Source organism: Echinops telfairi, unplaced genomic scaffold (assembly GCF_000313985.2).
Source record: "Echinops telfairi isolate 266 unplaced genomic scaffold, ASM31398v2 ScPeMD7_7469;HRSCAF=8507_0, whole genome shotgun sequence".
In the NCBI taxonomy this organism is placed as follows: Eukaryota; Metazoa; Chordata; class Mammalia; order Afrosoricida; family Tenrecidae; genus Echinops; species Echinops telfairi.
In genome coordinates this window covers 24,457,348-24,484,361 of record NW_022111372.1, presented here as the reverse complement: position 1 = coordinate 24,484,361, position 27,014 = coordinate 24,457,348, and the positions used below count along the sequence as shown (strand labels likewise).

Genomic DNA, 27,014 nt, shown 5'->3' with positions numbered 1-27,014 from the left:
CGCCACGAACAGGGCTGAACTGATAAGAACGTCCAAACTCACTGCCATCGAGTCAATTCCAACGCACAGAAACCCTATAGGACAGGGTAAAACTGCCCTGTGGGTTTCTGAAACTATAACTCCTTACGGGAGTAAAAAGCCTCGTCCTTTCTCCCTCAGAGTGGCTGGTGGTTTTGAACAGCTGACCTGATGGTTAGCGGCCCAACACATAACCCACTACACTACCAGGGCTCCTAGATGCTCCACGAGTATGTGTTAGAAGAACGAGAAAAGAGGCGGATTCTAGACTGCCCAAACTCCCTGTATGGAATGCTCTCAATGTGCATCAGCTCCTGCCTTCCAGTACTTCCTGACTTACCTGAGGACATGAAGTACACATGGGTGAATGTCTCCTTAACCATGTCTGGTGACAAAGAAGACCCCAACGGTGGCACAGCTGGACTGGTGAGGCCTTCGGTCGGAAGCCAGGGAAGGTCATCTGAGAGCAGCGAAAGACAGGTGCACACCAACCATCGGACCCCAGGAGTCTGGCTCCTGCGTGTGAAGGGAGCCCGAGAGCCTGCATTTTCCCGGAGCCTCCAGGTGAGACGCTGCTGCAGGTCCAGGGACCACAGCTCGGAGGGCAGGTGAGAAGTGAGAGAGGCTACTTGCTGACGGCCCTGTCCAAGAAGGCCTATTGGATGGAGGAGGGCTCGTGGAGCAGAAAGAAGAGGGGGCGTGGGCATGGGAAGGGGACAGGCAGAAGGGTGGGGTCGGGAATGGACCCTTCTAGGGGGAATGGGGAGTGAACGACAACACCGTGATGGAAAGACAAATGAGGAAGTTGGGGGCAGAGGAGAGATAAGATAGGGAGGCTTCCTCAGTCACGGGCAGCCTGGCACACACCCTCCCGCTCCTGCTTCCTATCTTTAGAAGTTAGCGGAAGGATTGAGACACCTCCCACTGGCCTGCGCATCAGTCAGAACATGTTTTCAGAAACGTTATAGCCGAGATTGCCCAACAGGCTGTTGTGTGAAGTGCTCGAGGAACGAGCTCTGCTCAAGATGAGGGTGCTGTGGGGGGGAGCCACACCCGGCAGGTCTGAGCCCCGGTGATGGGGCTGCACCTGGGCAGGCATGCCGTGTCCTCCGTGTTTGCAAACAGCTCTCACCTCTGTTCACGCAGCTGAACATGACGTAAAAGTCGGGCACCTGCTCGTTTTGCAGGTGAGAAAACGAGCAGAGCTCAGAGGAGGGCAGACCAGAGAAAACTGTTCTTGTTCCTTCCCCCGTGCCTCTTGTTCCACTGCGCATGCCCGTCAGCATGTGCCCAAAGCTAGAGCCGTGGTTCTCCTTATAGGGGAAGCTTCCCTGGACGCCTGTGGGAGGGCGAACTCCAGGGAACCTGAGGTCTCTTACCAGGATGGGACCTAATCCAGCCTCCCGATTGCTGGAACATCAGAATATTCTAGAACCTTCTCAGGGTGGGCCTGGAGTCCCTTTTGCTCCCTGGCAACAAGACAGAAAAGGGCACAGCTGTAGTGACTGCCACTGCTTCCCACGTTGCATGGAGGCGAAGGTCAGGGCCAATTTCATGCTCTCTTCTCCCCACATCCCTTGGCAGCTGCTTGTGTCCCACCGAGGGGACAAGAAGTGCTATCTGTGGCTCATAGCACTCCAGCCGTAACACCAGTAGGCACCCCTTCATCCTTCCTGGTTCTGGCCGTGGATCTGTTTCAGTCATAGGGCCACGTTTTCATTTGCCAGGACACAGACTCTGCATGCTCCCCAGTTGTGATATTCCCCGGGTTGTATCATTACATACAACTTCGGACCGCAAATTAGGGGTGGGGTGGGGTATCTCTGTGAGAACAGAACTGTCTTGTTTCACGGTCTGGAGGCTAGAAATCTGGAACCAGCGACTTGGCCATTGTTGGTTCCATCTGGAGGCGCTGAGGGAGAACGTTCTGAGGAAGGTGATGGCATTTCTTGGCGTGTAGATCCCTCCAGCCTCTGTGTCCTGCTTCATGTGGATGCCTGCCCCCTGGATCTGTCTATGTGTTTCTCTCCCTTCGTAAGAATGCCCACCACTCACATTGGATCAGAACCCACCCTATTCCAGTAGGACACGTTAGCTGGATTTTATGTGCAAAGACCCAATTTGCAAACAAAGTCTCATTCACTGAAGCTTTGGGTCAAGACTGGGCCATAGAATTTGGGGGTGTGCACAGTTCAGTCCATAGCAGCCGTAGATCGGGGTTCACACGCCCGTCATCAAGGGGAAGAGCAGAGGTAGTCACCACTCTCCAGGTCTGTAAGTCCTGGGTGCTGAGAGTACTGGGTACAGGGAAAGCAGGCTCGTGAATGCTGGCCTGTGTCAAAGCCGTGCCTCTGGCCAGAAAAGCAGCTTCCCCTGGCTAACTACACCAAGCTTGGTCAGAGGCAGCTGGACGCCTGCCTGCTTACTTCCTCCTGGTCTCCTCCACTTCCGGGTCTTGCCTTCTCTGGGCTGAGATAGAATGGGGATGCTGCTCCTGGGACAGAACAGGGACAGAATCGGGGCACTGCTTCTGGAGAGGCCTCTTGCGGTGCTCCAGGGTACAGGTGTTATCTATCACCACTGCACCCCATTATGCTGCTTCCAGGACAGCAGGCTCCAGGATGCATTGTGGAGTCTGAGGGTTTGCACTGCACATATCCCCCTGTGTGAGGCTGGGTTCTCCGGGGAAGCAAAACCAGTGGTGCTTACATGCACACATACAGAAAGAGGTTGATCCCAAGAAATGGCTCACATTGTTGGTTGTAGAAGCAGGTAAGTCCCGTCCGTTCAAGGTACCAACCCCAGAAACAGATGGTAGCCCCTCACCCATCTCCCCGACAGGTCTCCCCACTCGCCACTTTGTCCGAGTTTCCTAATGTTGCTATAACAGAAATGTCCTAGGTAGGTGGCTTTCAAAAACAATTGGATTTCTTCACAGTTCTGGAAGCTGAAAGTCCAAGTCCGGGTCTGAGCGTTGCTGCTGCCTCCCGTGGGCTCCTTCCTGGATTCTGGTGTCTGCCACAAATCACTGGCATTCCTTTGCTTGAGGTGGGTCCTTCCGGGTCATCTGTCTTCCCCTGAGTGCAACTAATTTGCTCTTTTTGATAATTCAGCAGGACCCAATCTTTTCCCATATGCCCGTATTAACTTAATACAAGAAACCCTCGGTTTCCAAATGGGGCCGTGTATTTGGGTACCAAATCCCTGCTAAACCCACTGCCCTCACAATGATCCTCACTGATGGCAGCCCCACAGGACAGAGAAGTCCCTTGTGATTCCCAGGCCTGTGCATCTTCGTGGAAGCAGACTGCTGCTGCTCTCTTCCAAGGAGCAGCTGGTGGGTTTGAACCATCAAACTTTCAGTTAGTGGTTGTGTGCTTTCATCACCGTGCCAACAGGGTTCCTAGAATTACTGCAAGAGTGAGGATTTCAACAGATATATGAGGAGGACCCGGTTCAACTCAGGGCACCTCCCTACCTAAAATTAAATTGTAAATACTTTTGTAGAGCCTACGGCAGTGCCTAGGGCATACGAAGCCCCACATAAGTATTGAATGAGTGAACTCTCGGGGTGAAATGGTTACATGTTGAGTTGCTAACTGCAAGGTCAACAATTTGAAACCACTAGCTGTTCCATGGGTGAAAGCTGAGGCTTTCTACTACTGTAAAGAGATGCAGTCTCAGAAACCCACAAGGGCAGTTCTACCCTGTCCTACAGAGTCATTATGAGTCAGCATCAACTCAAAGGCAGTGAGTTTGGTTGTAAGTACTGAATGACCAAATGAATCCCAGGCACCAACGTGTTCCTTAGTTACCTTCCAATTGCTTTGGGGAAAACAAACCTCCAGAGTGGATATAGGAACTGACACCACCACCAGCACACACACACACACACACACACACACACACACACACACACCCCTCTGCTTCTCATCCATTCATGGAAGGCTCCCATCAGTAGTCCCTTTGCTTTCCTGGAGCTGCCACACAGTGTCACTGGGAGGTTTAGGGCCCTCCCCAAGATGCAGCCTGCCCCACAGAGGCAGGCAGGGTCATTCACCTTTGCTGGGCACCTGCAGGTCCCACAAAGAATCCATGGAGTCTGGACAACCTCCCTTTTCTGATTCTGGGTTTGCTCTTGCCCTGCACTAACCGCCCTCCCCCCTGTCCCCACAGTCACCATACTTAGGTGATGGCGCTCCTGTTGCACACTGCTTTTGTTCTCTTTGCACCCGGGGAATGCTCCATCCTTGGCTGGGTGGTCCCAATAGTGTGTCATCTATTAGTCTGCCAGCAGAAGAAAATGGTGTTACCCGTTGTGATGGAGTAGCTGGTGGCTCATCCTGACCGTGTGTGTGTGTGTGTGTGTGTGTGTGTGTGTGTGTAGAGCTGGGCTCCACAGGGTTTGCAATGACTGGCTTTTCTAAAGTAGATTGCCAGGCCTTCAGGGTGTCCTCAGACACCTGACTTTTTAGTTAGCAGCCAAGCTGCTTAACCATGCGCACCACCCAGCGACGCCACAAGAACAGGCGCTGTGAAAATGAGCCAACCTGAGTTGTTTATAAAGGACTTGGGGCTGTTGAGTAAACCTGGGTGTGTGAACCAAAGGGTGAGCCATTCAAACCCAGCAGCCGATCCGAGGGAAGAGGAGAAGGCTGTCGCCCCGTAAAGGTTTCCAGTCTTGGAAACTCTAAATGGGTGGAGATGGGGGGTAGGGGGACTGACTCTGTGGCAGCGAGCTGTGAGCCAAGGTGGCCTGTTAGCACAGATCAGGGTCTCATAGGAGCACCCCTGGCTCTGTGTCGCTGAAGAGCTCAGCAGCTAAGCAAAAAGCCAGTGGTTTGAACCCCTTCACGACGCTGGGGGAGGAGAGACCCGGCCGTCTAGATCTCCATCACAGCCAAGGCAACCTGTCTTAGTTTTCTATTCCAGAAAATACCACCAGGGGTGGCTTTAATTTCTCACCGTGTAGGAAGCGAGAAGCCTGAATTCCAGGCGCCATCTCTAGGAAGGCTGTCTTTCTGTGAGTCTGGGGAAGGCCCTTGTTCCTTCAGTCTTTGGTGGTCTGCACACGGCACAGCATCTCTTCCCCCATCTCTGCCGGCCCACTGCTCCTTCAATCTTTTTGATATCTCAACAGAGACTGACTTAAAACACACCCCACATTAATGCGATCTCATTAGCATTAATGCAAACCCATTGCAAGGCAAACCCATTGCCAATTGGGATTGGGCCCATGGGTACAGAGAGGGCTTACAACACATACTTTGGGGGTGCATACTTTAATCCATACCGAGGCCCTGTGAGTCCCTTCTACCCTGGCCAACAGGGTGGCTATGTGGCAAAATTAACTTTGAGAGCCCCAAACTTCAACAGGTTAGCTTTTCGTTGCTTGTCCTCCGACTCTGAGTGGGACGGTGCTCCCAGCTGTTGACCTTCTGCTCTGAGAAGTTGCTGCGCTGCTCCATTCTTCCATTCTTCCATCGTTTCCCCACATGCCGGTCTTTGTGTTGGGAAACGCACAGCATGTCAGGCCCAACACTCCCAGACCGGCCCTGGCTTCCGAGGAGACAGGCTGGGCGGCTGGTCCAGCAGTTGCAGGTGACATCCTCACCAGTCCGGGAGCAGATGAGAAGTTCATAGGCTGTTAATACACCGGAACCGATCGCTGAATGCAGGCCCACTGTGCCGGGCCGGCTGGGGCCGCAGGTCCTTGGGAGAGCGCGCACTTGCGCTGCCTCCGTCTGAATGTGGCCGGGCGCCTGAAAGCGCTGGGCCGCTCGCTCGTGGTGTTTGTTACAGTGAAAAGACATATGTCCCTCACCCTGGCATGCGGAATATCTAATTAAGGGACACAATGATGGCTTACGCCCCGGGGGCGGCTACACTCTCCTCTGAAAGCCACGAAGTGGGAGTCCCATATTAGCGCCTGATGATGAATATGTCCTAAATAGATTAGACTCGACAGAGGACTGCCCCTCGCCCATTGGAAACAACAGCAATCAATGCACACGCTGTTTGCAGAAACCCATTTTGTCATGTTTAGGTCCTCCTGGGGCCTGGGAGTGGCAGTGAGAGCAAGTCCTTGGTTGACGATGGAGGTGGGTTGATGGCGGAGTTCACCGTAACTTGCTATCCGAGGTTTGTTTTGTGAATGAGATTGGGTCTTTGAAGTGGGAGTTCATTGTTTTTGCTTTGCCTCCTTCAGCACTAGGGGGAAACGATAGCATATGTCGTCCAAGAGCCAAAAATATGAAAGTGTTTGAGTTTTAATATGTCTTCTTATATTAGATTCATCTTTCCTGCTATTGCTTAGATGGGCCTCAGGGGAATCTTCTCTTTAAAGTTGAACCCTTTTAGTCCGTTAAAGGGAGGTACTGTATCCTGGTCAAGACTGAGGTGACTACTTTCCAGCAATAACTTTTCACTGGAAAAACAACTATCATCTTGATTTCTTTTATTTATCTATCTCTTTGTTTGTGTGTGTATTTATGTATTTTTCTTTTCCCACCCACCCACCTTCCTAACCTTCATGTTCCTCACGTCCCCTCTCCCTGGCCTCATAGTCATCTTCAAAGTCTTTTACTCCCCCCTACTCCCCTTTAGAATAACGGTGTCCTTCCCCTCACAGAGGGGTCACAGGGAAGGGATGAGTCAACACGGGCGCAGGAAAGTACTGATGAAACACACAATATTCTTCTGGTTCCTTGAGGCTTCCTCACCTCTCTCTATCACGATCCCAGGTCATGCGGGTTTCCGGAACAGCATGTGCACAGGTACAGATAAGAGATCAGTGCTCACGACACATGGAATCCAGGAACAGGAATGGAGTATCGATACCAGAAGGGTAGGGAGAAGGTGCGGAGAGGAGGAGAGGAGGGGAGACTAGATCGCAATGATCGGCACATAACCATATCACCACCACCCCACCATACCTCCCCCTTCAGGGCGGTGAACAACAGAAACTGTGGGAGAAGGGAGACAGCAGTCAGTGTAAGAGATGAAAATAATAATAATTTATAATTCATCAAGGGGTCACAAGGGTGGGGGGTGGAAAGAGGAGCTAACACCAAGCACTCAATAGAAAGTAAATGCCTTGAAAAGAATGATGGCAACATATGTACCAATATGCTTGATACAATTGATATATGAATTGCTAGAAGAGCTGTAAGAGTCCCCTATAAAATGATCTTTTGATAAAGAATAATGGTGTCACGAGATAGTTATTTTTATGAGATTGACTAACTTTGCAGAGCATAATGTCCTTCAATTTTGTCCACGTTTGCCAGGCTCACCGTTGCTTTTTAATGTCCCATTCATTGTGTGTAGGTCCCAGCGTTTGTTTCTCCATTCCTCCACAGACGGGCTTTGCGATGGTTTCCTTCTTTATGATCTTGTAGAAATGGCTGAGATGAACATAGGTGGGCATTGATTGACTACTGTAGCTGTTAGCCTCCATCACGGTCACTCTGACTGATCTTGACCTCAAGTGTAACAGGATGAAACCTTGCCTGGCCCTGCATCGTCTCCACGAAGGTCCTCACAGTTGAGTCCATCAATAGGGTCACTCCTTCCGGGGAGAGTTCCCCTCACTTTGCTGGCCCTCTCCTTTAGTAACCATGGTGTCCTTTGCCCATGGTTGGCCTTTCCTGGTGACATGTCCACAGTAAGCCAGTCAAAGTCTTGACCTCTACGCTTGTAAGGAACATGCTAGTTGTATTTCTTCTGAGATGGATCTGTTCCCCCCTTTGAAAGTCTATTGTGTAGTCAGTGTTCTTCATCAACAACACGACTCAGATGTATGCGTTGATTTAGGCCGTAAGAAGTGACTCCTCCTGTCTTCTTTTTTCATAGCCAGGACAACACGTCATGGAACCAGGGCCAGTGTGAAGACCCAGGTGGCTGGGATGTGGAAAGTATCAAGCCACCTCAAAGAGTCTTCTATTAGCTCAGCAGAGGAGCTGAGGCTGAGGCTGTGACAGGGTTGGAGCATATGGAAACAGACAAGCATAGCACACTACTTGTTCCGCCAAGCAAACCTAACTGCAACCTAGGTGTGGAAGTTACATAATCTCATGTCAACTTGAAGGTATTAAGAGTGAAGGTGTGGCATCTAGCCTGTCAATCAGGTCACATCCTTTTGATGCTTTCTTGTGGGCATGGCCTTCTCATGAGGATTCAGAACTTTCTCTCTCTCTCTCTTTCCCTCTCTATCTCATCTCTCTGCTTCACCTTCCTATTGGAGAGCCACACTCAGAGAGCTGGAGGAGCCACATGGACACCCCCACCAGCACTGACACTGGAGCCACATGGCTTTTCACCTACCGGTCTGTGATCTTCCTGCATTCGGCATCATTGCAAGTGGCTCTGTGCGTCTGAAGAGGATTTTATGGACTAGTATCGGACAGATGGGCTAATCTCAGATTTGAGGACTTGATCTGGACTAGGATGGGGTGTTTTCTTAATATACAATTCTTCTTTGATATAAAGCTCTCTTATACACATATGCATGGCCCTGGATTTGTTTCTCTGGTCAACCTGGCCTAGCACACTGGGGTCGCAGAACCCACTTAAATACTAAGCAAGGCAGGACTTGGTGAAGAAAGGCCTCACGTTTCCATCCTTATTTCTCTTCCAAATGCCTGCGGCTTCTAAGAAGCTCAGTCCTTGCACCGGAGGCATCTTGATGAGAGGAAGGGGAGGGCCAGCCTTACACCTGAAGCGAGAAAAGCCTAAACCCTTTTTAGAGCACATGACCAAGGCCAGCATTGCTGCCTTCCTTGAATTCATCTAGAGAGAATAGCCAACTGTTGGGAACGACAAAACACGTACCAGCTGATGAACAAATAAACAAAATGTGATACATTCATGCCATGGGATGCCACTCGCATTCCTATGGGCTCCCTCTTCTCATACCTGCTGCTGGGAAACAGCCCCTTCCTGGCATTGTCCATGAGGACATGGGGAGTCTTCCTTTGGGGAGTGCTGTTAGGAGAGAAGTGGCAAGACTCACAGGTACTGGAAGGTAGACATCCTCGGGAGAGGGGGAGAGAGAGGAAGAGGAAGAGGGAGAAGGAGAAGGAGAAGACCCTTCAACTCATTGGCCACACTGGCACTTAGCAAGTGTCTGCCAAATCCATGGACCCCCAACTAAACTGTGCAGCTAAGGCCTCCTGGATGACCAAGCCAGCTGCCAGGCCTCCGGCAAATGACATACTTATTGATTTCAGCTGTCTCCTTATAATTGTGGATTTACCCAAAAAAGGGGGTGATGGTGCTTTGTGGTCACTTGGATTCTTTGGTGCACTTCTTAGGTAACTGAATGCAGCTTCTACACCCATCGTCTTGACCCTTAATCCTTATGGAGCCACCGCAATCCCCACGCTGTCCCAGGCCTGGCGCAGGGCCTGGCACATAACATTGTTGTGGGCTGCCATCATGTCAGCCCACCCTCCTCCTGCCCCCCCCCCCATGATCTGTGCATTGGGTCACTGTGACCGGGTCTCTGGGGTTCATTGGTGGTACTGAGATGAAGACTGCCAAACTTCGCTTCCTAGGCTGTGTGAGTCCAGGAGCTGCACTGAGACTTGTGTCGCATCTCGGCCACACACACACACCCTCACCAAGGGGTGGCAGCTGCACGTGAGGCACGGGGAACCTGGGTCTCCTACACAGAAGACGAGCCTCCTACCACTGACCCACCACTGCCTCACAGGTGCTCCTGAGTATTTGATGGACAAATGTGCGACTGGCTGGGCTTTGGGTACAACATGGAAGCAATATGTCTCTAAACCCCGCTTAAGCCAGTGGCCTCAGTACCTTTTCAAGAGCGTCAAAGAAGCACAATCGTGGGACAAGGGACAGAGGAGGAGAGGAGGGGAGAGTGTGCACATCCCTGAGCTGAAGATCCGTCTTTGGATGAACAGTAAGGCATTCTCTTTGGAAGCAGAGAAGGTGAGTCATCTGGTTGAGGACCGAGATGGAAGGGCGGGGCCGCAGATAAAAGGCCAGAGTTACCGGCAAGCAGCTGCGAGTTGCTCCAAAGGGTGGTTGCTTAGGGCCAGGGGAGGAGGAGATTGGGCAACAGCTGGGCAGGGCTGGTAGAAGCTGCAAAGGCTTATGGGAGGAAGTGTTACAAAGAGGGCAGAAATTGATAGTGGTTTAGTATAGGGACCAAAGGCATCTAGGCATTTGAGGTGGGACAGAATGATATATTAGTGAATTAGGAGAGGAGCGGGAAGGAGAAGCGAGTGTTGGAGGCAGAAGCAGGAGAGTTTTAATAACCCACCCCTCCAGCCTGGGAGCCTGCGTCCTGGACCCTCCATTTCCTTATCCTGGACCGGAGTCATGTGCTCATACGGAAACAGCATCAGTTGGGGTCCAGGTGACTAACTCCTGGTCTCCCGTGTGTGGCTGAGTAAAACTGTGCACCAGAAGGATTTCAGAGGCTGTTTTCAGAAGCCGATTGACAGGTTTTCCTTTGAGGTGCCTCCAGGTGGACTGAAAACTGCCAACCTTTCGTTTAGCAGCTGAACTCAGTAACTTGTTTATACATCCTCACCCCACCCCATCCCCGCCCCGCCGCCCGGGACTTCCCAAGCTCATATACGCTGGGGCCTCAGAAAGTTCATGGGAACCCATGTCCATTGCAGCCCTATGCATAAGAACAAAACAAAAAAATAGTTGTAAATAATCAAAATGCCCAGCAATGGAAGAATGGATAAAAATACTTTGGTATATGCACACGATGGAATACGATGCAACTCCGAAGAATACTGTTCCTCCTCATAACTCGGAGGAGCCTGGGGAACATTCCGCTGAGTGAGATGGGCCCATCCCAGAAGGGCAAATAGTGTATCAGCCCACTATTCTTAAACATCAAGGAAAGGTTTTCACACTGGGAGGAGCTTTCTTTAAGGGTCTCTGAGTAGATGATTGGATAGACACGTAGGGGTGTGGGAGGGAACTTGGGAGTGCAGTCAGGAACTGGATATCAGAGATGGGATATTTGTATATGTGTATTTACCTTTGCTGAAAATACACCCGTGAATGGGCTGGAATACAGAGGGAACAAAGTTATGGAAGCTTCTTAGACACCAACAAACAACAAACACCTTGAGAGATGGAGTCAGTGGGCTGGGGGAGGGGGTGGGCGGGCAGAGATGGGGTGGTGTCAGGATCACAGACTTGGGGGGTTCCCAGATCAATTTGCATACATGGTTCACAAAGACAATGTTCTACATCCTACTCTGGGGTGTAACAAGCGGGGTCTAAAAAGCTCATCAGTCTTCATTCAGGTGCAACGAAGGGTCTCTCCCCATCTGGAGAAGAGAGGCTGATGACAATTGAAAGTCACATGGAACTATTTAGCCCAATGGACCATGCAAACATTAGTCTCCACAACACAATGAGAACTTGGTAGGGAGAGCTCATATCACCTTTTCCTTTCACTTTTCCAGAATTTAAAAAATCCCCTTGTACTCCCTTTCAAAAGCAGGGAAAGAGCCCCAGCGCATTGATCCTCAATGCGACGACCTCCTATGACAGCATAGTCACCGGTGGCTGGCCTTGAGGGTTCAGGGGACAAGAGGACACCCCACACTCATGACTTTGCATCAGGCCTCAGGGAACTGCTTTGCTTGCCTCTGTCGTTTACCTTGTAATTAACTCGCCTTTGCCGTTTTCCTCAGAAGTTAAAAGTGAATGCAATTACTATTGAAATGATTTAAAGGCCGATGTATTTATAATGAAATATTAAAGGAATGAATTAAGAAGTTAACAAAAAAGTTTATGATTTCAATATGATTCATTTTAGTTTCCAAAGTTTTCAGACTTGAAGTTTGTAACTCGAAACATGTGAAACCTGGACTTCGAGTAAGGAAGACGGAAGAAGAATGGATACATTTGGAATATGATGCTGGCAGAGACTGTGAAAAATCCAATGGACTTCTGAAAGCACAAACCAATCTGCCTCCTACTGGACCTGTCAGTAGGAGGGACCGGGCCCTGGCGAAGGACAGCATGCCTGGTCAAGAAGAGGAAGACTCCCGACAAGATGGGTGGGCACAGCGGCTGCACCAACGGGCTCCAATTACCGAGAGGAGAGAGTGCATGACCGGGCAGTGCTTCATGAGGTCCGGTGGGTCGCTAGGACTCGGATCGACTTGGCACCTAAGGACAACTGGAGGACAGCCTTGTGGAAGAACAGCTGGCCTGAAGCTTTCTCCTGCGCGCCTGGGAAAGAGGCGCCGTCTGGAGCCCAGCCGGACAGGTGAGGCCAGGAGAAGAGGGTGAGACATTCACTAGCTGAGGCCCTGGGACAGAGACGCGAAGTTGTTGACATGCCTTTTGCAGGGCTCCCCCCCCCCACCCTTTATGAATTTATAAAAATCCCTCTTTTTCACAGTTCGGAGAGGCAATCAGAGAAACAAACCCCCATCTCCTTTGCTTCATCAACAGCGCAGATAAAACCATCTTACTCCTTTCCAGAAGCTTGTCTTGGGGTGTTTGAGTGTCACTCCCATGGCAGGCAGAGCCCAGGCATTGGGGTAACGCTTGGAGACCACGCATCTGCAGCTGGAACTGATCCTGGGGCTGAACGCAAAGAAAACACAAGGGGTGCAAACTGTAAAGTCTGTTGGGGGGGTTGTTGTTGTTGTTTTTAAACCATCCTTTGCCTAGCTGAGGACCAGTGTTTTGCTTCCAGGAGTCGAAAAAGGAGCTGCTTCTTTGTCCTCTAGATGAAACAAACAAATAAACAAACAGACACACACACACCCCAAGTACAGATAAGCCACAAGCAAACTTCAGTATGCCCTTCCACCCTCTGGGACTGGATGACAGTGAATTTGGTTCTTTGTTTACTGGTGGAGAAGAGGGGGGGGGGGGGCGGAGTCCCTGGAAATCCACCTCTTAGATTCATGCCCAATATATGTCCTAGGGACAATCATGTCCCTCTCAGGGTCTCAGCTTTGTCATCTTATAAGTTGGATCCAAGTGAAAGGAAACCTTGATCTAGGTGGCCACCCTCCATGGTGACCTCAGGGACCACAGAAGGACACCAAGCCAGTCCAGCCCCATTCTCACAACCGGTGGCACGGCCAGGTCGCTCGTTGCAGCTATTGGTCCGATCATCCCACCAAGCGCCCATGTCCATCTCGCCCTTGCTGCCCTCTTCCCCCGGTGTCTCCTCTAGAGACCGACCCCTCTGATGATGTGTCCACAGCAAGCAAATTGGGCGTCGTTCTACTGTAAGTCAGAGGCTTTTTGTTAGGTCATTTTCAGGAGTAGAACGTTGGGCCCTGTCTGCCTTGGTCTGGAAGCTCTGCTGAAACCTTCCAACCCTGGGTCACCCTCTGGTACCGGAAGTATGCACACAGCAACACAAAAGACACCACACAACCACGAACTGACAGATGGGTGCTAACCCTCTGTGGTAGAGTCCATGTAGACTCTAGGTGTCCCCATGGGTTACAGAGTGGAATTGTCCTGTGGGGGTTTCCTGATGAGAATCTTTACAGAAATACATCACCAGACTTTTCTGCCATATGCTGTTGGCACGGTGAGTTGGAGCTTCCCACCGTTCTGGCAGTAGTTAGGTGCAACTTATTTGCATCACCCAGGGACCTCAGGCAGGTGGTAGGGGCTAACTTTTCACCCCATCCGAACCCCACGTTCAAATCTGACTCATCTTTCAGGTCAGAATCAGTCTGAAGCCTTCCTGGCCTCTCCGACCCCTGGTCTGTCGGGTCCAGGCAGAACAGCCCTCGTCTGCATGATCGTGCACCCTGTATTGGGCTCCTCAGAGAGCAGGGCTGAACCGCACTGGGTGTCCCTGTCACCTCCAGCCCTGACAGCGTGGTCACAGCCTTAAGCTGAGCACTCTCAGAGGGCACTCACCAGGTCAGCAAGTCCTGGCAGCATGCCTACACCTCGCTTGGCTTGTTGTCGCTGCAACCCAGCCAGCATCTGCTCTTCAATCTTTTCCAATGGGGTACAATCTAGGTGGTTCTTTTGAATCATCTTCATGCAAATCTCCTGTGCATTAATTTTGTGTGATGTCATTTGCCTGAAGCGGAGGCATGTATGTGCGTCACAATCTAGTAGATTTCTCAGAGAAAGTTGCCTACGTTATTCCCTGCTTTGATTTGAGAAAGGCCCCGTAACGTCGTTAGCACGGTAGTGAAGCGCTTGGCTGCTCACTGGAAGGTCAGCAGTTTGAGCCCACCAGCCACTCTGCGGAAGAAAAGATGGGGCGATGGCCTCCTGTAAAGATGACAGGCTTAGAACCCCCCCGGGGCAGTTCTCCTGTGTCCTGTGGGGTGGCCGTGAGTCCAAATGGATTCAGAGGACATGGGTTTTCTGTAGCATTGACTCTCCCAGCTACTGACACACATTCCCTGTCCACAGTTTAGTATGCTCTCTCCCCCGGTGGGGGGGTGGGAAGGGGGGAGAGGAAGGAACACTGCAAATTAGGAACGTGCATCTGGTGCCAGGGCGGGGTTGGGCTAGCTGGCATTGGGAGGAGGCTGAGGAGGAGTGGAGGGCGCTGTGTGCCATATGGAGAAGGCCCACTTCTGCAGATCACATTTCCTTGTTTTCCAGCCTCCCGGCCCCTCCCCTCTTCTCTGGGATTATTTCTACTCCTTGGAAACTTTGCAGCCAGATCCTGTTATGGTGCTGATTCGGTAGAGGATGAAATAAATGGCTGCTCAGGAGAGGTGCCGATGCCTGCCCTCGGCCACCTTCCCCGTGGATCAGTTTGGGGCCTCGCTCTTGATTTCTAGCAAGATGTTAATGAATTTCTTAACGGCCCCGTTAGGAGCATTGGCCGTGCTGTTAACAACTGAGCACCCGAATTCCCCAAGGGGCCCTTACCTTTATCACCTTTAATAAGGGGATTTGGAGTATGTGCCCTACAGGTTCAAAGCGCCCAGCCCTTTACTTTACACGTGCAGAAATGGCCGTTGAGAATCAGACGTGGCTCTTCTCTCTGTGGAGTCCTGCGTGGCACTAACGGTGATCCGGGAGGTCGGAGGCTGCAGTCCGGCCAGAGGTGCCTCAGAAGAAAGGGCTGATGGTCTGGTTCCAAAAGACTAGCCGTTGGAACCCTGCAGAGCACAGTTCTGCTCAGCCACACACGGGCCCATGGCTCTGCCGGTGGTTTTCTTCTGTTTGCACAGCCGCATCTATGCACAGGCTCTGGCCGGGCCTGCCTTTGCTTGTTCACCCCTTGTCCATTCCTCCTCACTGGGCAGCCGAGTGGGAAGTGCCGGTGGAAAGCGGACTTGACAGAGCAGCTGTAAGCGGAGGAGTCCCTCTGGTCTGCCGTCCCTCTGTCAAACGTCAAGTGCCCCCATCAGCACCCAGATCAGTATTCTGGGTCACTTCTCTTGTCCTTTGCACCCTTTCCAGGGGGATTGGCACCTGCTGTGCTTTCATGATGCTGCCTCTTGGGATGTTCCACTCTGTTTCCCTCTGCAGGATTTTAATACTTCCTCCCAGCGTACCACGCTCACCTGATTTCCCCTCCTAATCCCACAAATCTCTCATCTAATCTTAATACAACGGTGATTAGTTTTCTCCGTGTCCATTTTCACAGCAGTGGAATTTTTGTGTGATATTTTCCATGAGGCTGAATCTATAGCCCCCTCACCCCCACCCCCACACCAAAGAGCTGGAAGGAGGGGTGAGGAGTCAATCTGTGGTTGACCCTCTTGCTTTCATTCCCTAGGGCTGCTGTAACAACATGCCACAAAGTGACTGACTGCCGAGGAGTCCTGGTGGTACTGTGACTGGTTAGGTGACGGACTGCGAGCCAAATGGTGAGCAGTTCAAACCCACCAGCTTCCTTGAGGGAGAAAAGGGAGACTGCGGGCTCCCATGAAGATGGGACAGCCTCAGAAACTCTAGAGAAGGTTGCTGTACATGGAAGCCCTGGGAGCCTAATGAGTTATATGTTGGGCTGCTAACTTCCAGGTCAGCTATTTGACTCTACCGGTTGAGAGAGAGACAGAGAGAGAGAGGAGACTTTTTGCTCCCCTAAAAGATTTACAGCCTCAGAAATACATCTACTACTCTCTCCTATAGGGTCACTACTGTGAGTTGGAATCGGCTCAATGACAGTAGGTAGACATCGGCTGGATGGCAGTGGGTTGAGGGGTGATTTCTGAGCAGGGACCTGCACTCTCTCACAGTTCCAGAGGCTAGAAGTCTGGATTCAAGCTGTCCTTAGGACCGTGCCTCTTCTGCCCACTCCAGGAGAGGATCCTTTCTTGTAGTTTTCAGCTTCCGGTCACCACAGGCACCCCTTGGCTTGCCACAGAGCGTGGCTCCCTGGGCACACGCCATCTTCCCTCATCTCTCTGTGGGTCTCCTTTCTTCTCCTGTAAGAGCAACACACTCTGGGATCCTCATCCAGTACGGCCTCCTGTTACTAGATAACCTCTTCAACAGCCTTATTTGGAAACAAGGTCATCTTCACAAGTGTCAAGGACCCAAGCTTCTACATATACTTTGGGAAGACACGTTGAATTGAATCCATAGCAACTACTAAAAATAAAACCAGTTAAAGTCCACATGATGCCTTGGATCGATACCCTCCACTCTTCTCCAGAAGAGGGGGGAAAAATCCGAGTGGGACAATCTGAACAAACCTGGATTTGGGTTCAGATCACCATCCTGATGTGAATTTCTCGGCTGCGGCAAACAGGCTCCACGGTTTAGCATGAAGAGAGATTGGACGTAACGTGTAAGTCTGTCCGATAACCCCACACTCAAAAGTGACTCTGACTTTTCTATAAACCATCTGAAATGATTCCCAAGGGAAATGTTTGCTTACACCACTAGTTATTTATTTTTAAGAAAAGATCATTCAGAAGGAGCGTGTGTACTTTTTTTTGACTTGCCAGTACAGAGCCTTCTTTATCAGCCTTGGTTCTTGGATCCCCTCTCTGCAGCTCACTCACTGTGTGAGCCTCAGTTTCCTCATTGCTGAAGTAGTGGTACAAACAGTTCTTGAGTTAGCACACCCGGAACAATGCCCGGCATTCGATGGGCACCCCATCAAGGTGAACTTGTCTTCTTAACATTTCAGGAAACTTGGTCAACAACTGGTGAAACAAAGGGTGAATTACCTCTAACTCCTAAACAATCCCCATGTAGAAAACCAAACGAGCTGTGGTAGTTGCACAATTTTATGCCAACTTGATAAAAGAATGAAGGGGTGGAGTCTAGCCTGCTGTGTTAGCCTGAATAGACTAGGGAAACAAATTCATAGACATATGTATGTAAGAAAGAGCTTTATATAAAGAGTAATTGTACATTAAGAAGACATCCCAGCCCAGTCCAGATCAAGTTAATAAGTCCGATCTCAGCTCATAGGTCTGATACCAATCGATAAAGTCCTCTTTAGACTCATGAAACACGTGAAATGACGCCAAATGCAGGAAGATCACAGGCCAGTGGGTGGGAAGTCTTGTGGATCCAGTGGTGATGTAAGCATCTCAGCACTGGTAGGGGTCTCCATGTGGCTCCTCCAGCTCAGGGCACTAGCATAGCTCCATGTGTCTTGTGATCGGCAATGTCTCCCAGGGAGTGAGCCTTGTCCATAGAGAGTCTCCAAGGAAGTGAGTATGTGTCCTGCCTCCAGGGAGCCATTGATCTCCTTAGCAACCAGATTGACAGGCTAAACTCCACTCCTTCACTCGCAAGCCTCAAATTGACAACAGATTATGTAACTACCACACCTGACAATCAGCCTACAGCCTGATTGATCCCTCTGTGTAGGCTTGACCTTCTCATGAGGATTCTGGCAACTACTTCTTCCTCCCTGGAAGTGGGACACATTGTCATTGTTTCACCTTCCTGTTGACAAGCCACATGGAGCCATGCTGATGTCAGCCAAAGCCCTGGAAATGCTTCCATCACCACTGGATCCACAATACTTTACACCCACCAGCCTGTGATCTTCCTGTATTCTGGGTCATTGCATGTGTTGTATGAGTCTGAAGAGGAATGTATAGACTGGTATGAGACATATGAGCTGATATTGGACTTATGGACTTGATCTGGCCTGGGCTGGGATTTTTTTTTAATATACAATTACTCTTTGATCTAAAGCTCTCTCTTATACACATATGAGTGTCACTGGATTTGTTTCTCTAGTCAACCTGGACTAAGACATGAACCAAACTCTTAACGGTTTAGGATTTAATAGTCTTAAATGCAAACCAGGGAGTCTGGGCATCACGGAGGTTAAATTGCTCAGCTGCAAAATGACAGGTTGCCAGTTCCAACACCCCAGCTGCGCTGCCAGAGAAAGATAAGAGAGAGGCTTCCATACAGACTGAAGCCATGGAAAGCCTATGGGGCCATCTTCCTTGTCTTGGGGTCACTATGAATCAAAATTTGCTTGGTGGCAATGAACCCCAAAAACCCAAACTCACTGCCATCAAGTCAGTTCTGACTCATAAGCAACCCTACAGGACAGACCAGAACCGGCCCGGTGGGTTTCCCAGATGGTAACCTTTTACCAAGTAGAAAGTCTCATCTTTCTCCCAGGGAGCTGGCTGGTGGTTTTGAAAAGCTGACCTGGAAGTTGGCAGCCCAGAGCAGAACCCACTATTGCCACCAGGGCTCCATTAGTAAGTTGAATTCCCAAAAGTGTTCCAGAGATATCCAGGCAAAATCATGCATCGTCTTACTTTTCAAAGTTTGTCGGCACAAAGTCCAGCACCATTTCTGGGAACTCCAAATGCAAATGAGACTTGAAACTGTTAAGAGCTCGGCTTAATTTGTGTGATGGTTTCCATTTCCACCGTCTCCTCTGAGGTCACCAGGCAGTTCTCCAGATGGAAGAAGAGCCGTTTGCCCCTCCAGGGGACACTGGGCAACATCTAGAAACATGTTTGGTTGTCACAACTTAGGGAGCACTGCTGGCATCTAATGAGTAAAGGCCTGGGATGCGGCCAAACCTTCTAGAATGCGCAAGACAGCCCCTCACAACCAACAATTTGTCAGGCCCCAGAGAGAATAGGCAGTTGGGATACTACTGAGAAACCTTCGTGTAGAACAGTCAATCACCCCATTGACCCTTTGGCAGTTTTCTCAGTTGAGGTTGTGCCAAGCTTATGTTCCTCCCCCAAATAGTTTATCTTTAATGTACCTTGGGAAAAGTTAAAGAACTTCCCAGATGGCCGCCAAAGACCACGGGAAACACCTGTGTAGATGGCAGGCCAAACAGACCAAACTCACTGTCTGAGTCACTCAATGTGATGCTACAGGACAAGGTGGAACTGCCCCTGCAGGTTTCCCAGACCGTAACTCTTTGCTGGAGTAGAAAGCCCCATCTTTCCCCAATGGAAGGCCTGGTGGTTTTGAACTCCTGACCTTGTGGATCGCAGGCCAAAACATAACTACTATGCCACCAGGGCTCCTTAGGGAGGCATACCTTCTAAAATAAAGACTGAAAGCTCAACTCACCTTCAACTATTTGAGTGGACGGGGCGGGGACAGGTAGACAGCATCATAAAGATACAGCAAAGGACACATGATGTGCTGTTGTTGAACATTCACCAGGCGTTTTTGCTGTCATTGTGTGTTATTGAGTCACTGACTCCTAGTGACCTACAGGACAGAGTAGAATTACCCCACAGGGCCTGTCTTGGAAGAAGTATGGCCAGAGTGCTCCTTTGAGCCAATGCTGGAGAGACGTCATCTCACGTATTTGGGACATATTGTTAGGAGAGACCAGTCCCTGGAGAAGGACCTCATGTTTGGTAAAGTGGAGGGGCAACAAAGGAGATGAAGGAAGGCCCTCAGTGAGATGGATCGACACAGTGGCTTCAGCAAAGAGCTCCGGCGTAGGAGCACGTATGAGCATGGCGCAGGACCGGCCATGTTTCATCCCGCTGTGCACAGGATTGCTGTGGGTGGGAACCAACTGAATGGCACCGAACAACAACATACTTTTCCTTCTGAAAATAAGAGTGGAAGTGTGTCTATGAGGACTGGGCTGTATTCAGTCTACGATAAACCATGAGGGTGAGTGGGAAGAAAAAAAGCTGTGTCTGTAATGAGTCCGTGTAGGCCAGGGGTCCTCAAACTGTTTAAACAAGGGGCCAGTTCGCTGTCCCTCAGACCCGTTGGAGGGCCAGACTATAGTTTTTTTAAAAAACTATGAACAAATTCCTATGCACACTGCACATATCTTATTTTGAAGTAAAAAAACAAACTGGGCAAAAACACCCGGCGGGCTGGATAAATGTCCTTGGCGGGCTGAATGTGGCTCGTGGGCCGTAGTTTGAGGACCCCTGGTGTAGGCTATTGATTCTTCAGGCATCACCAGGGTTCCGTATATCTGTCTCTACATATATTAGAGCCCTGGCAGCACAGCCGTTACGTCCTGGGCTGCTAACCACAAGGTCAGTGGTTAGAAACCACCAGGTGAAAGGCTAGGCTTTCTACGCCCATAAAAATCACAGTCTCAGACAGGGGGCCTTCTACTCGGTCCTATAGGGTACACCAATAAAGGGAAATGAGGTCCTGATACACGCCACAATGTGGCTGAGCCCTGAAAACATCGTGCTGAGCGAAATCAGTCAGTCAGGAAAGGGCAACCTCTCGTATAATCTCCGTTACATGAAATAAGGAAATATATAAACACAAACTCACTGGCAGCAAGTCAATTCTGACTCACAGCGACCCTATAGGACAGGGTCAAACTGCCCTTGTGTGTCTTTACAGGAAGAGAAAGCCCCACCTTTTCCCTGCGGAGTGGGTGGTGGTATCAAACTGGTAGCCTGGGGTTAGCAGCCCAGCACATAACCACTCCACCACCAGGGCTCCTTGCTACAGCACCAGGGCTCCTTAAAAGATAGATTGAAACCAAATATTATTAGTGATTACCAGAGTAGGGAGGAAGATGGGAAGGGACATTTTTTTTTTTGTTGCTTAGGGAGCATTTAGTTTAAGTCAAAATGATGGTGGAATGATCTGGAAAGGATAGTGGGAATGGTGCACCGCTTAAAGAAGAAATCAATGCTATCGAATTGTCATGCAGAGATTGTTGAATTGGCGTATGTTTTGTTGTGTATATTTTCGACACAGTAGGGAAAACATTAAACAATGCCTGTGAGGTAACATGTTGGAACAATATAACATGTGTCTCCCTTTCGCTGGCTCTCAATGCTCAATTCTGCAACACCATTCGAACAAACAAACACGCAAGCAAACCAGCCCAAGGATGATTCTTTTACACTTTCACCCTCACACCTCGCACCAGCCTCCTCCAGGGCAGCCATTCTCTCTCCAACAGCAGCAGTGCTTTGATAGCTGGACAGAGCTGGGGAGCAGCTCCGGGCTGGGTGTCCTGAGCTGGGCAGGCTCGGTCCGAGTGTTCTCACTGCCATCTGTTGCAGCCTGTAATGCATGAGCACATTAGCACATGGCCTGCCAGCAGCCGCAACATTGTTCCCAGGCTCAGTGAGTTCAGCCGGTCTCAACAAAGGGGACTGTTTTGCATTCGGGGATAAATACAGCTACTGAGGGTGTGTGTGTGTGTGTGTGTGTGTGTGTGTGTGTGTGTGTGTGTGTACTTAAGGATAGCTAATGTTCAGGTTTACAAGGTCTGTCTGAATTGGAATGTTGTAGTCACCCCCCCACCCCCCACCCCGCCTCCAATCCAGTTCTCATTCTGTTCAGGACACTGGCCAATTTGCCAAAAGAAACTCTTCCTCTTTCAGGTATGTCATAGGAAAGAGTCACTGGATGGAATATATGCTGCTTCTCCTCCTCCTCCTCCTCCTCCTCCTCCTCCTCCTCTTCTTCCTCCTCCTCCAAAGAGTGTGCCTCCCAATGGAGTAGATGGAAGTGTCTGACAATAAATCCATGTAATCTTAAAGCCAACCTTATGCCTTAAGGTCTTGCTCCTCCCCCAGCGACACGAGGAAACAGCTTTTTCTGTAGAATGGAGAAAGTTCCTCTTCCATCTCCAGTAACTTCGCTAATTCTAACTGAGATTATCTCAGAAAGCCCCATGGGCAGGACCAATCCTGGGGACAGCGCTGGTTCAGTAGTAAGAGTCCTGCCTTTCTTGCTAAAGGTCTGGGTTCCATTCCTGGCCAATTCTCCACATGCCTCTCTACCACCCATCGTCGCACGTTGTGCTGATGCTGAACAGGTTTCCCTGGAGCTTCTAGACTAGCACTAGGAAGAAAGACCTGGTGATCTAAGTCTGAAAACCTGCCACTGGCAGCTCTGATGAGCACAGGGGCCCAGCCCTGCTTTTGTGTGGCGTTTCCATGAGTCCGGGACCTACCGGGTGCCTCGCAACAACAGTCCAATGCTAGAACCACTTCTAAGACTCATCAGCGTTTTTTTTCTTTCTTCAAAGTGTTTCTTATGCAGGGAAACAAAGTTCAACGATGAGCTTTTCACAGCATCCTTGTGGTTTGTCTTTCCAGGAGAGGGCACCTCCGTCAGGTTGGACTCATCTTCTTGCTAGTAAAACAAGGCACAAAAAATCATCTGTACACATATTGGAAGTGCCAGGACAAGGACTCAAACGGAACTCAAGACCCAAACCAAGCCTACTTTCTTGAGTCCATGCTGACTCACAGCAACCCTATAGGACAGGGTAGACCTGCCTGCAGGTGACCTCCCTGTGTCTGGATCCACTCACCTATAAAACAGATGGCAGGGGTCACTCTATGGTATGGTGATGATGGTTAGTTATCACCAAGTCAGCTCTAGCTGGAAGCGACCCTCAAGTTGACTCTGTAGAGTTTCCATGACTGTACTCTTTATGCAGCCAGAGCGCCCGGGGGCTGCTAACCAAGTTCAAAGCCACCAGCTGCTCCTCGGGAGAAAGACCCAGGCTGTCTGCTCCCCTAAAGATTTACAGGCTCAGACACTCGATTGACTCAATGACATTGGGTTTGGTTCAGGTGCCACATCTTTTGCCTGTGGCGCTGATTAGCAACTCCTTGCTTAGCCACTGCACCAGTGACCTGTACCTCGGTTTTTCTGAGCTCCCATCTTGAAATGTGAATCTGAGATATTTACCTTTCTTACTTCAAAGTTGGTTGGTTGGTTTTCCCCCATAAATTCAGTTTTTCCTGGGAGGATCCCTTGTCCTTAGAGTAGTCTTCACATTCTTTAAGTGTTAAGAAAGAGCATGTGTGTGCCTTCATGCCATTTCTTCATTTCTAGCCTGCCCCAAACAAAGATTGCTCCGTGTGAAGTGGGTAACTTGGTAGCCAGGGATATACATGGTACATATGTCATGGTTATGGCTCTTGCAAACTGCCTGGAATGATAGTTCTGTGCTGAGTGAAAGGTCCAGAAGAGGAACTACATGGTCAGGATAGTGATTTGTACACTCCCAACAACTTTTGGTGAATCCTCACAACCTCCTTGTGGTTGTTGTTAGGTGCTGTCCAGTCAGCACCAACGTGTAGTGACCTGTGGACAACAGAACAAAGCACCGCCTGGTCCTGCACCAGCCCCACACCTGTTGCTGAAGTTGAGCCCATTGTTGCAGCCACTGGGCCAACTCACCTCCTGGAGGGTCTTCCTCCTTTTCAATGATTATCACAAACATGATGTCCTTCTCCAGGGGCTGGTCTCTTCTGATAGTACGTCCAATGTACGTAAGACAAGGTCTCCCCATCCTCATTTCTAAGGAGCATTCTGGCTGGCTGTCCATGGTATAGTCGATATTCTTGCCTAACACCAGAATTCAAGGGCATCAATACTTCAGTCTCCCTTATTCACTATCTAGTTTTCCAATGTAGATAAGGCAATTAAAAATGCCATGCCATGAGTCAGGTGCTCCTTAATCCTCAAAGGGACATCTTTGCTCTTTGAGATAGTTAAGGTCTATTGTGTCAACCTGGCCGATAAACACATGTGGCATTAATTGAAGGGCGGAGGGATAAATGGCTCAGTGAGCCTCACCTTTCTAGTTCTTGGGTCTCTTGCTTTCTGATGGTCAGACCAGGGTGCAGCTGCCTTAGCCAGTTCCCTGCTTCAGCTGGTAAGGCTCACTTCTTGTAAGACATCCTTGAGGAGAAGCCACATGGACCTACCCCTGGGTACTGGAGAAGCCATGTGGAGACCCCTACCAACGCTGAGATGCTTACACGCTCACTGATTTGGCTTCCCTCCTATAGTCGGCATCATTGCGTGTGTTTTGTGAGATGGAGGAGGACTTTGTAGATTGGTGTCGGACATATGGGCTAATGTTGGACCTATGGGCTTGGACAACACTGGTTTGGGATGCTTTCTTATATACTCTTACCCTTTACATAAAACTCTCATATATATGAGTTTCAGGGGATTCGTTTCCCTAGTTTAACCAGACTAACACACTCTTTAACATTTTAAATAAGTGGTATGCAGCAGATTTGCCCAATGTAATATATCATTTGTTTTCTTGACTGTGGCTTCCATGAGTATTGACTATGGATCCAAGTGAAATAAAGTCTTTAATGACTTCAATATTTTCTCCTTGATCATAATGTTGCATATTGGTCCACTGGTGATGACTTTTGTTTTATTTACAGTGATGTGTGATCCATACTGATCTTCATCAGTAAGGGGCTTAAGTCACCTTTGCTTTTAGCAAGCAAGGTTTGGCATCTGCGACCCACAGGTTGTTAATGAGTTTTCCTCTGATCCTGATGCCCCATTCTTCTCATATATTCCAGCTTCTCAGATTACATGTTCAGCACACAGACTGAATAAACTGGTGAAAAGATGCAATCCTGATGCACACCTTTCCTGATTTTAAACCATGCCATATTCCCTTGTTCTATTCCAACAACTGCCTCTTGATCCATGTACAGGTTCCCCATGAACACAATTTAAAAGTTCTGAAATTCCCATTCTTTGTGCTGTTATCCATAATTGGCTTCGATCCACAGTCTAATCCCTTTGCATGTGTGACGGGTGTTAGGCACCGTCTATTGGGTTCTGACTCATAGTGACCCTATGTCCAACAGAATGTGACACTGCCAGGTCTGGCACCATCTTCACCATTGTTTTTGAGACAATTGTTGCAGTCACTGTGTCAACCCATCTCATCAAGGGTCTTCATCTTTTTCAATGCCCCTTCACGTTACCAAGCATAATGACCTTCTCTAGGGACTGGTCTTGCCTGATAACATGCTCAAAGCACGTGAGACAAAGTCTCCCCATCCTTGCTTCTGGGACTCTCCCGAGATAAAAGTCGTTGGTTCTTCTGACGGTTCCGAGTGCTTTCAGCATGATGTGTCCACACCATACTCCAAATACAGCGATTCTTCTTGGGTCTTTCTTATTCGGTTTCTAACTTTCACATGCACGTGAGGTTGAGTGAAACTAGTATGATGGCCTTGGTCAGGCACACCTTAGTCCTTTGCATAGGCAACAAACTACAAGAGAACATCTTTCTGGTGTTCTCTGCTTCCAGCAAAGATCCATCTGACATCAGCAATGATATTTCTCATTCCACATCCTCTTCTGAATCTGTTTTGAAGTTCTGGCAACAGTTTTTTGAATTATCTTTAGCATAACTTTTCTTGCACTTGATATTAATGATCTTGTTTGATAATTGCTGCATTCTGTTGGATCTCCTTTCCTTGGGATGGACATAAATATGGATCTCTCCCAGTCAGTTCACCAGGTATCTGGCTTCTAAATTCTTGGCATAGACTCATGAGTCCTTCCAACAGTTTGCGAACACAATTCAACCAGTGTTCTGTCAATTCCTAAAGGCTTGTTTTTCACCAATGCCTGTAATGCAGCTTGGACTTCTTCCTTAATTATGCTTCTTAATCATATGTTACTTCCTGAAATGACTGAACATCAACCAATTATTTTTAGTAGAGTGACTCTGTGTATTCCTTGAATCACCTTGGCATCATTCTTGTGTCATTCAACGCTTTGATCATAGAATCCTTCAACATTTCAACTCAAGCCTTGATTTATTTCTTTAGGCATTTCAGCTTGAAAAATGCCACGCATGTTCATTCTTTTTTGTTTCCTAGCCCCAGGTGTTTGTACGCCTCATTATAACACTTGGCTTTATCTTCTTGAGCAGCTCTTTGAAACTTTCTATTCTAGTCTTTTACTTCATTCTTGCTAGTAGTTTTAGCTTCTCTATGTTTAAGAGTCTCCTTTGACACCCACTGTGGTCTTTTCTTTCTCTTCTGTCTCTCTGAGAGCCTTTTGCTTTTTTTCAGGTCTGACATTCTTGATGTCATCCCACAACTCTTCTGTTTTTCAGTCACCAGTGTTCAATGTGTCAAATTTATTCTTGAGATGATCTCTAAATTCAGGTAAGATATACTCATGATTATATATGCTCAAGAACACTCATGGTATTTTGGCTCTTGTGTACTTATTTTAATTTTCTTCAGCTTCCACCTGAACTTACATATGAGCAATTGCTGGTCTGTTCCACAGTCAGCCCTGGCCTGGTTTTGGCTGGTGTCAAATATTGAGCTGTTGTCTCTTTCCACATATGTAATCTGGCGGGGTCCATGTGTGTAGTCGCCTTTATATTCTTACACAAGGGTATTTGCAAGCAAGAAGTTGTTGGACTTGCAAAATTCTATCGTGCGCTCGCCTTGTTTCTTGTTTCTATGAGCAAGGCCAGAGTTTCCAGCTATTGACCCTTCCTTTTTCTTTCCGACCTTTTTAAATGTTTCAATTATTTATTTATTTATTTATTTTGAACTTGTTGGTCGCAAGACTCCAAGTCCATTTCAGTTTCACTTTCCTGCTTTTTTCTTTAAGCCCCTCACACCACTGTTTAGGTTTGGGGGCTAAGGAATCTGGAGGGAATTTTTCTTTTCTTTTCTTTTTTTTTTCTTTTAAAAAAATCATTTTATTTGGGGCTCATACAACTGTTATCCCAATCCATACACGCATCAATTGTGTAAAGCGCATTTGTACATCGTTTCTCAAAACATTTTCTCTCCATTTAAACCCCCGACATTAGGTCCTCATTT

General features: G+C 49.0%; 1 protein-coding gene across 1 annotated transcript in view; it reads right to left on the bottom strand.

Annotated features, from left to right (window-relative positions):
- Window positions 1–1,038: 1,038 nt before the first annotated feature.
- OLIG2 (oligodendrocyte transcription factor 2) overlaps window positions 1,039–27,014 on the bottom strand; it is a 40,601-nt gene continuing 14,625 nt past the window's right edge. Inside the window, exons 3-4 of the mRNA XM_013006900.2 lie at window positions 1,151–1,357; window positions 1,039–1,052 (exon numbers count right to left, since the gene is read on the bottom strand). Coding sequence (XP_012862354.1) covers window positions 1,039–1,052; window positions 1,151–1,357 — 221 coding nt within the window. The remainder of the gene's footprint in view (window positions 1,053–1,150; window positions 1,358–27,014) is intronic.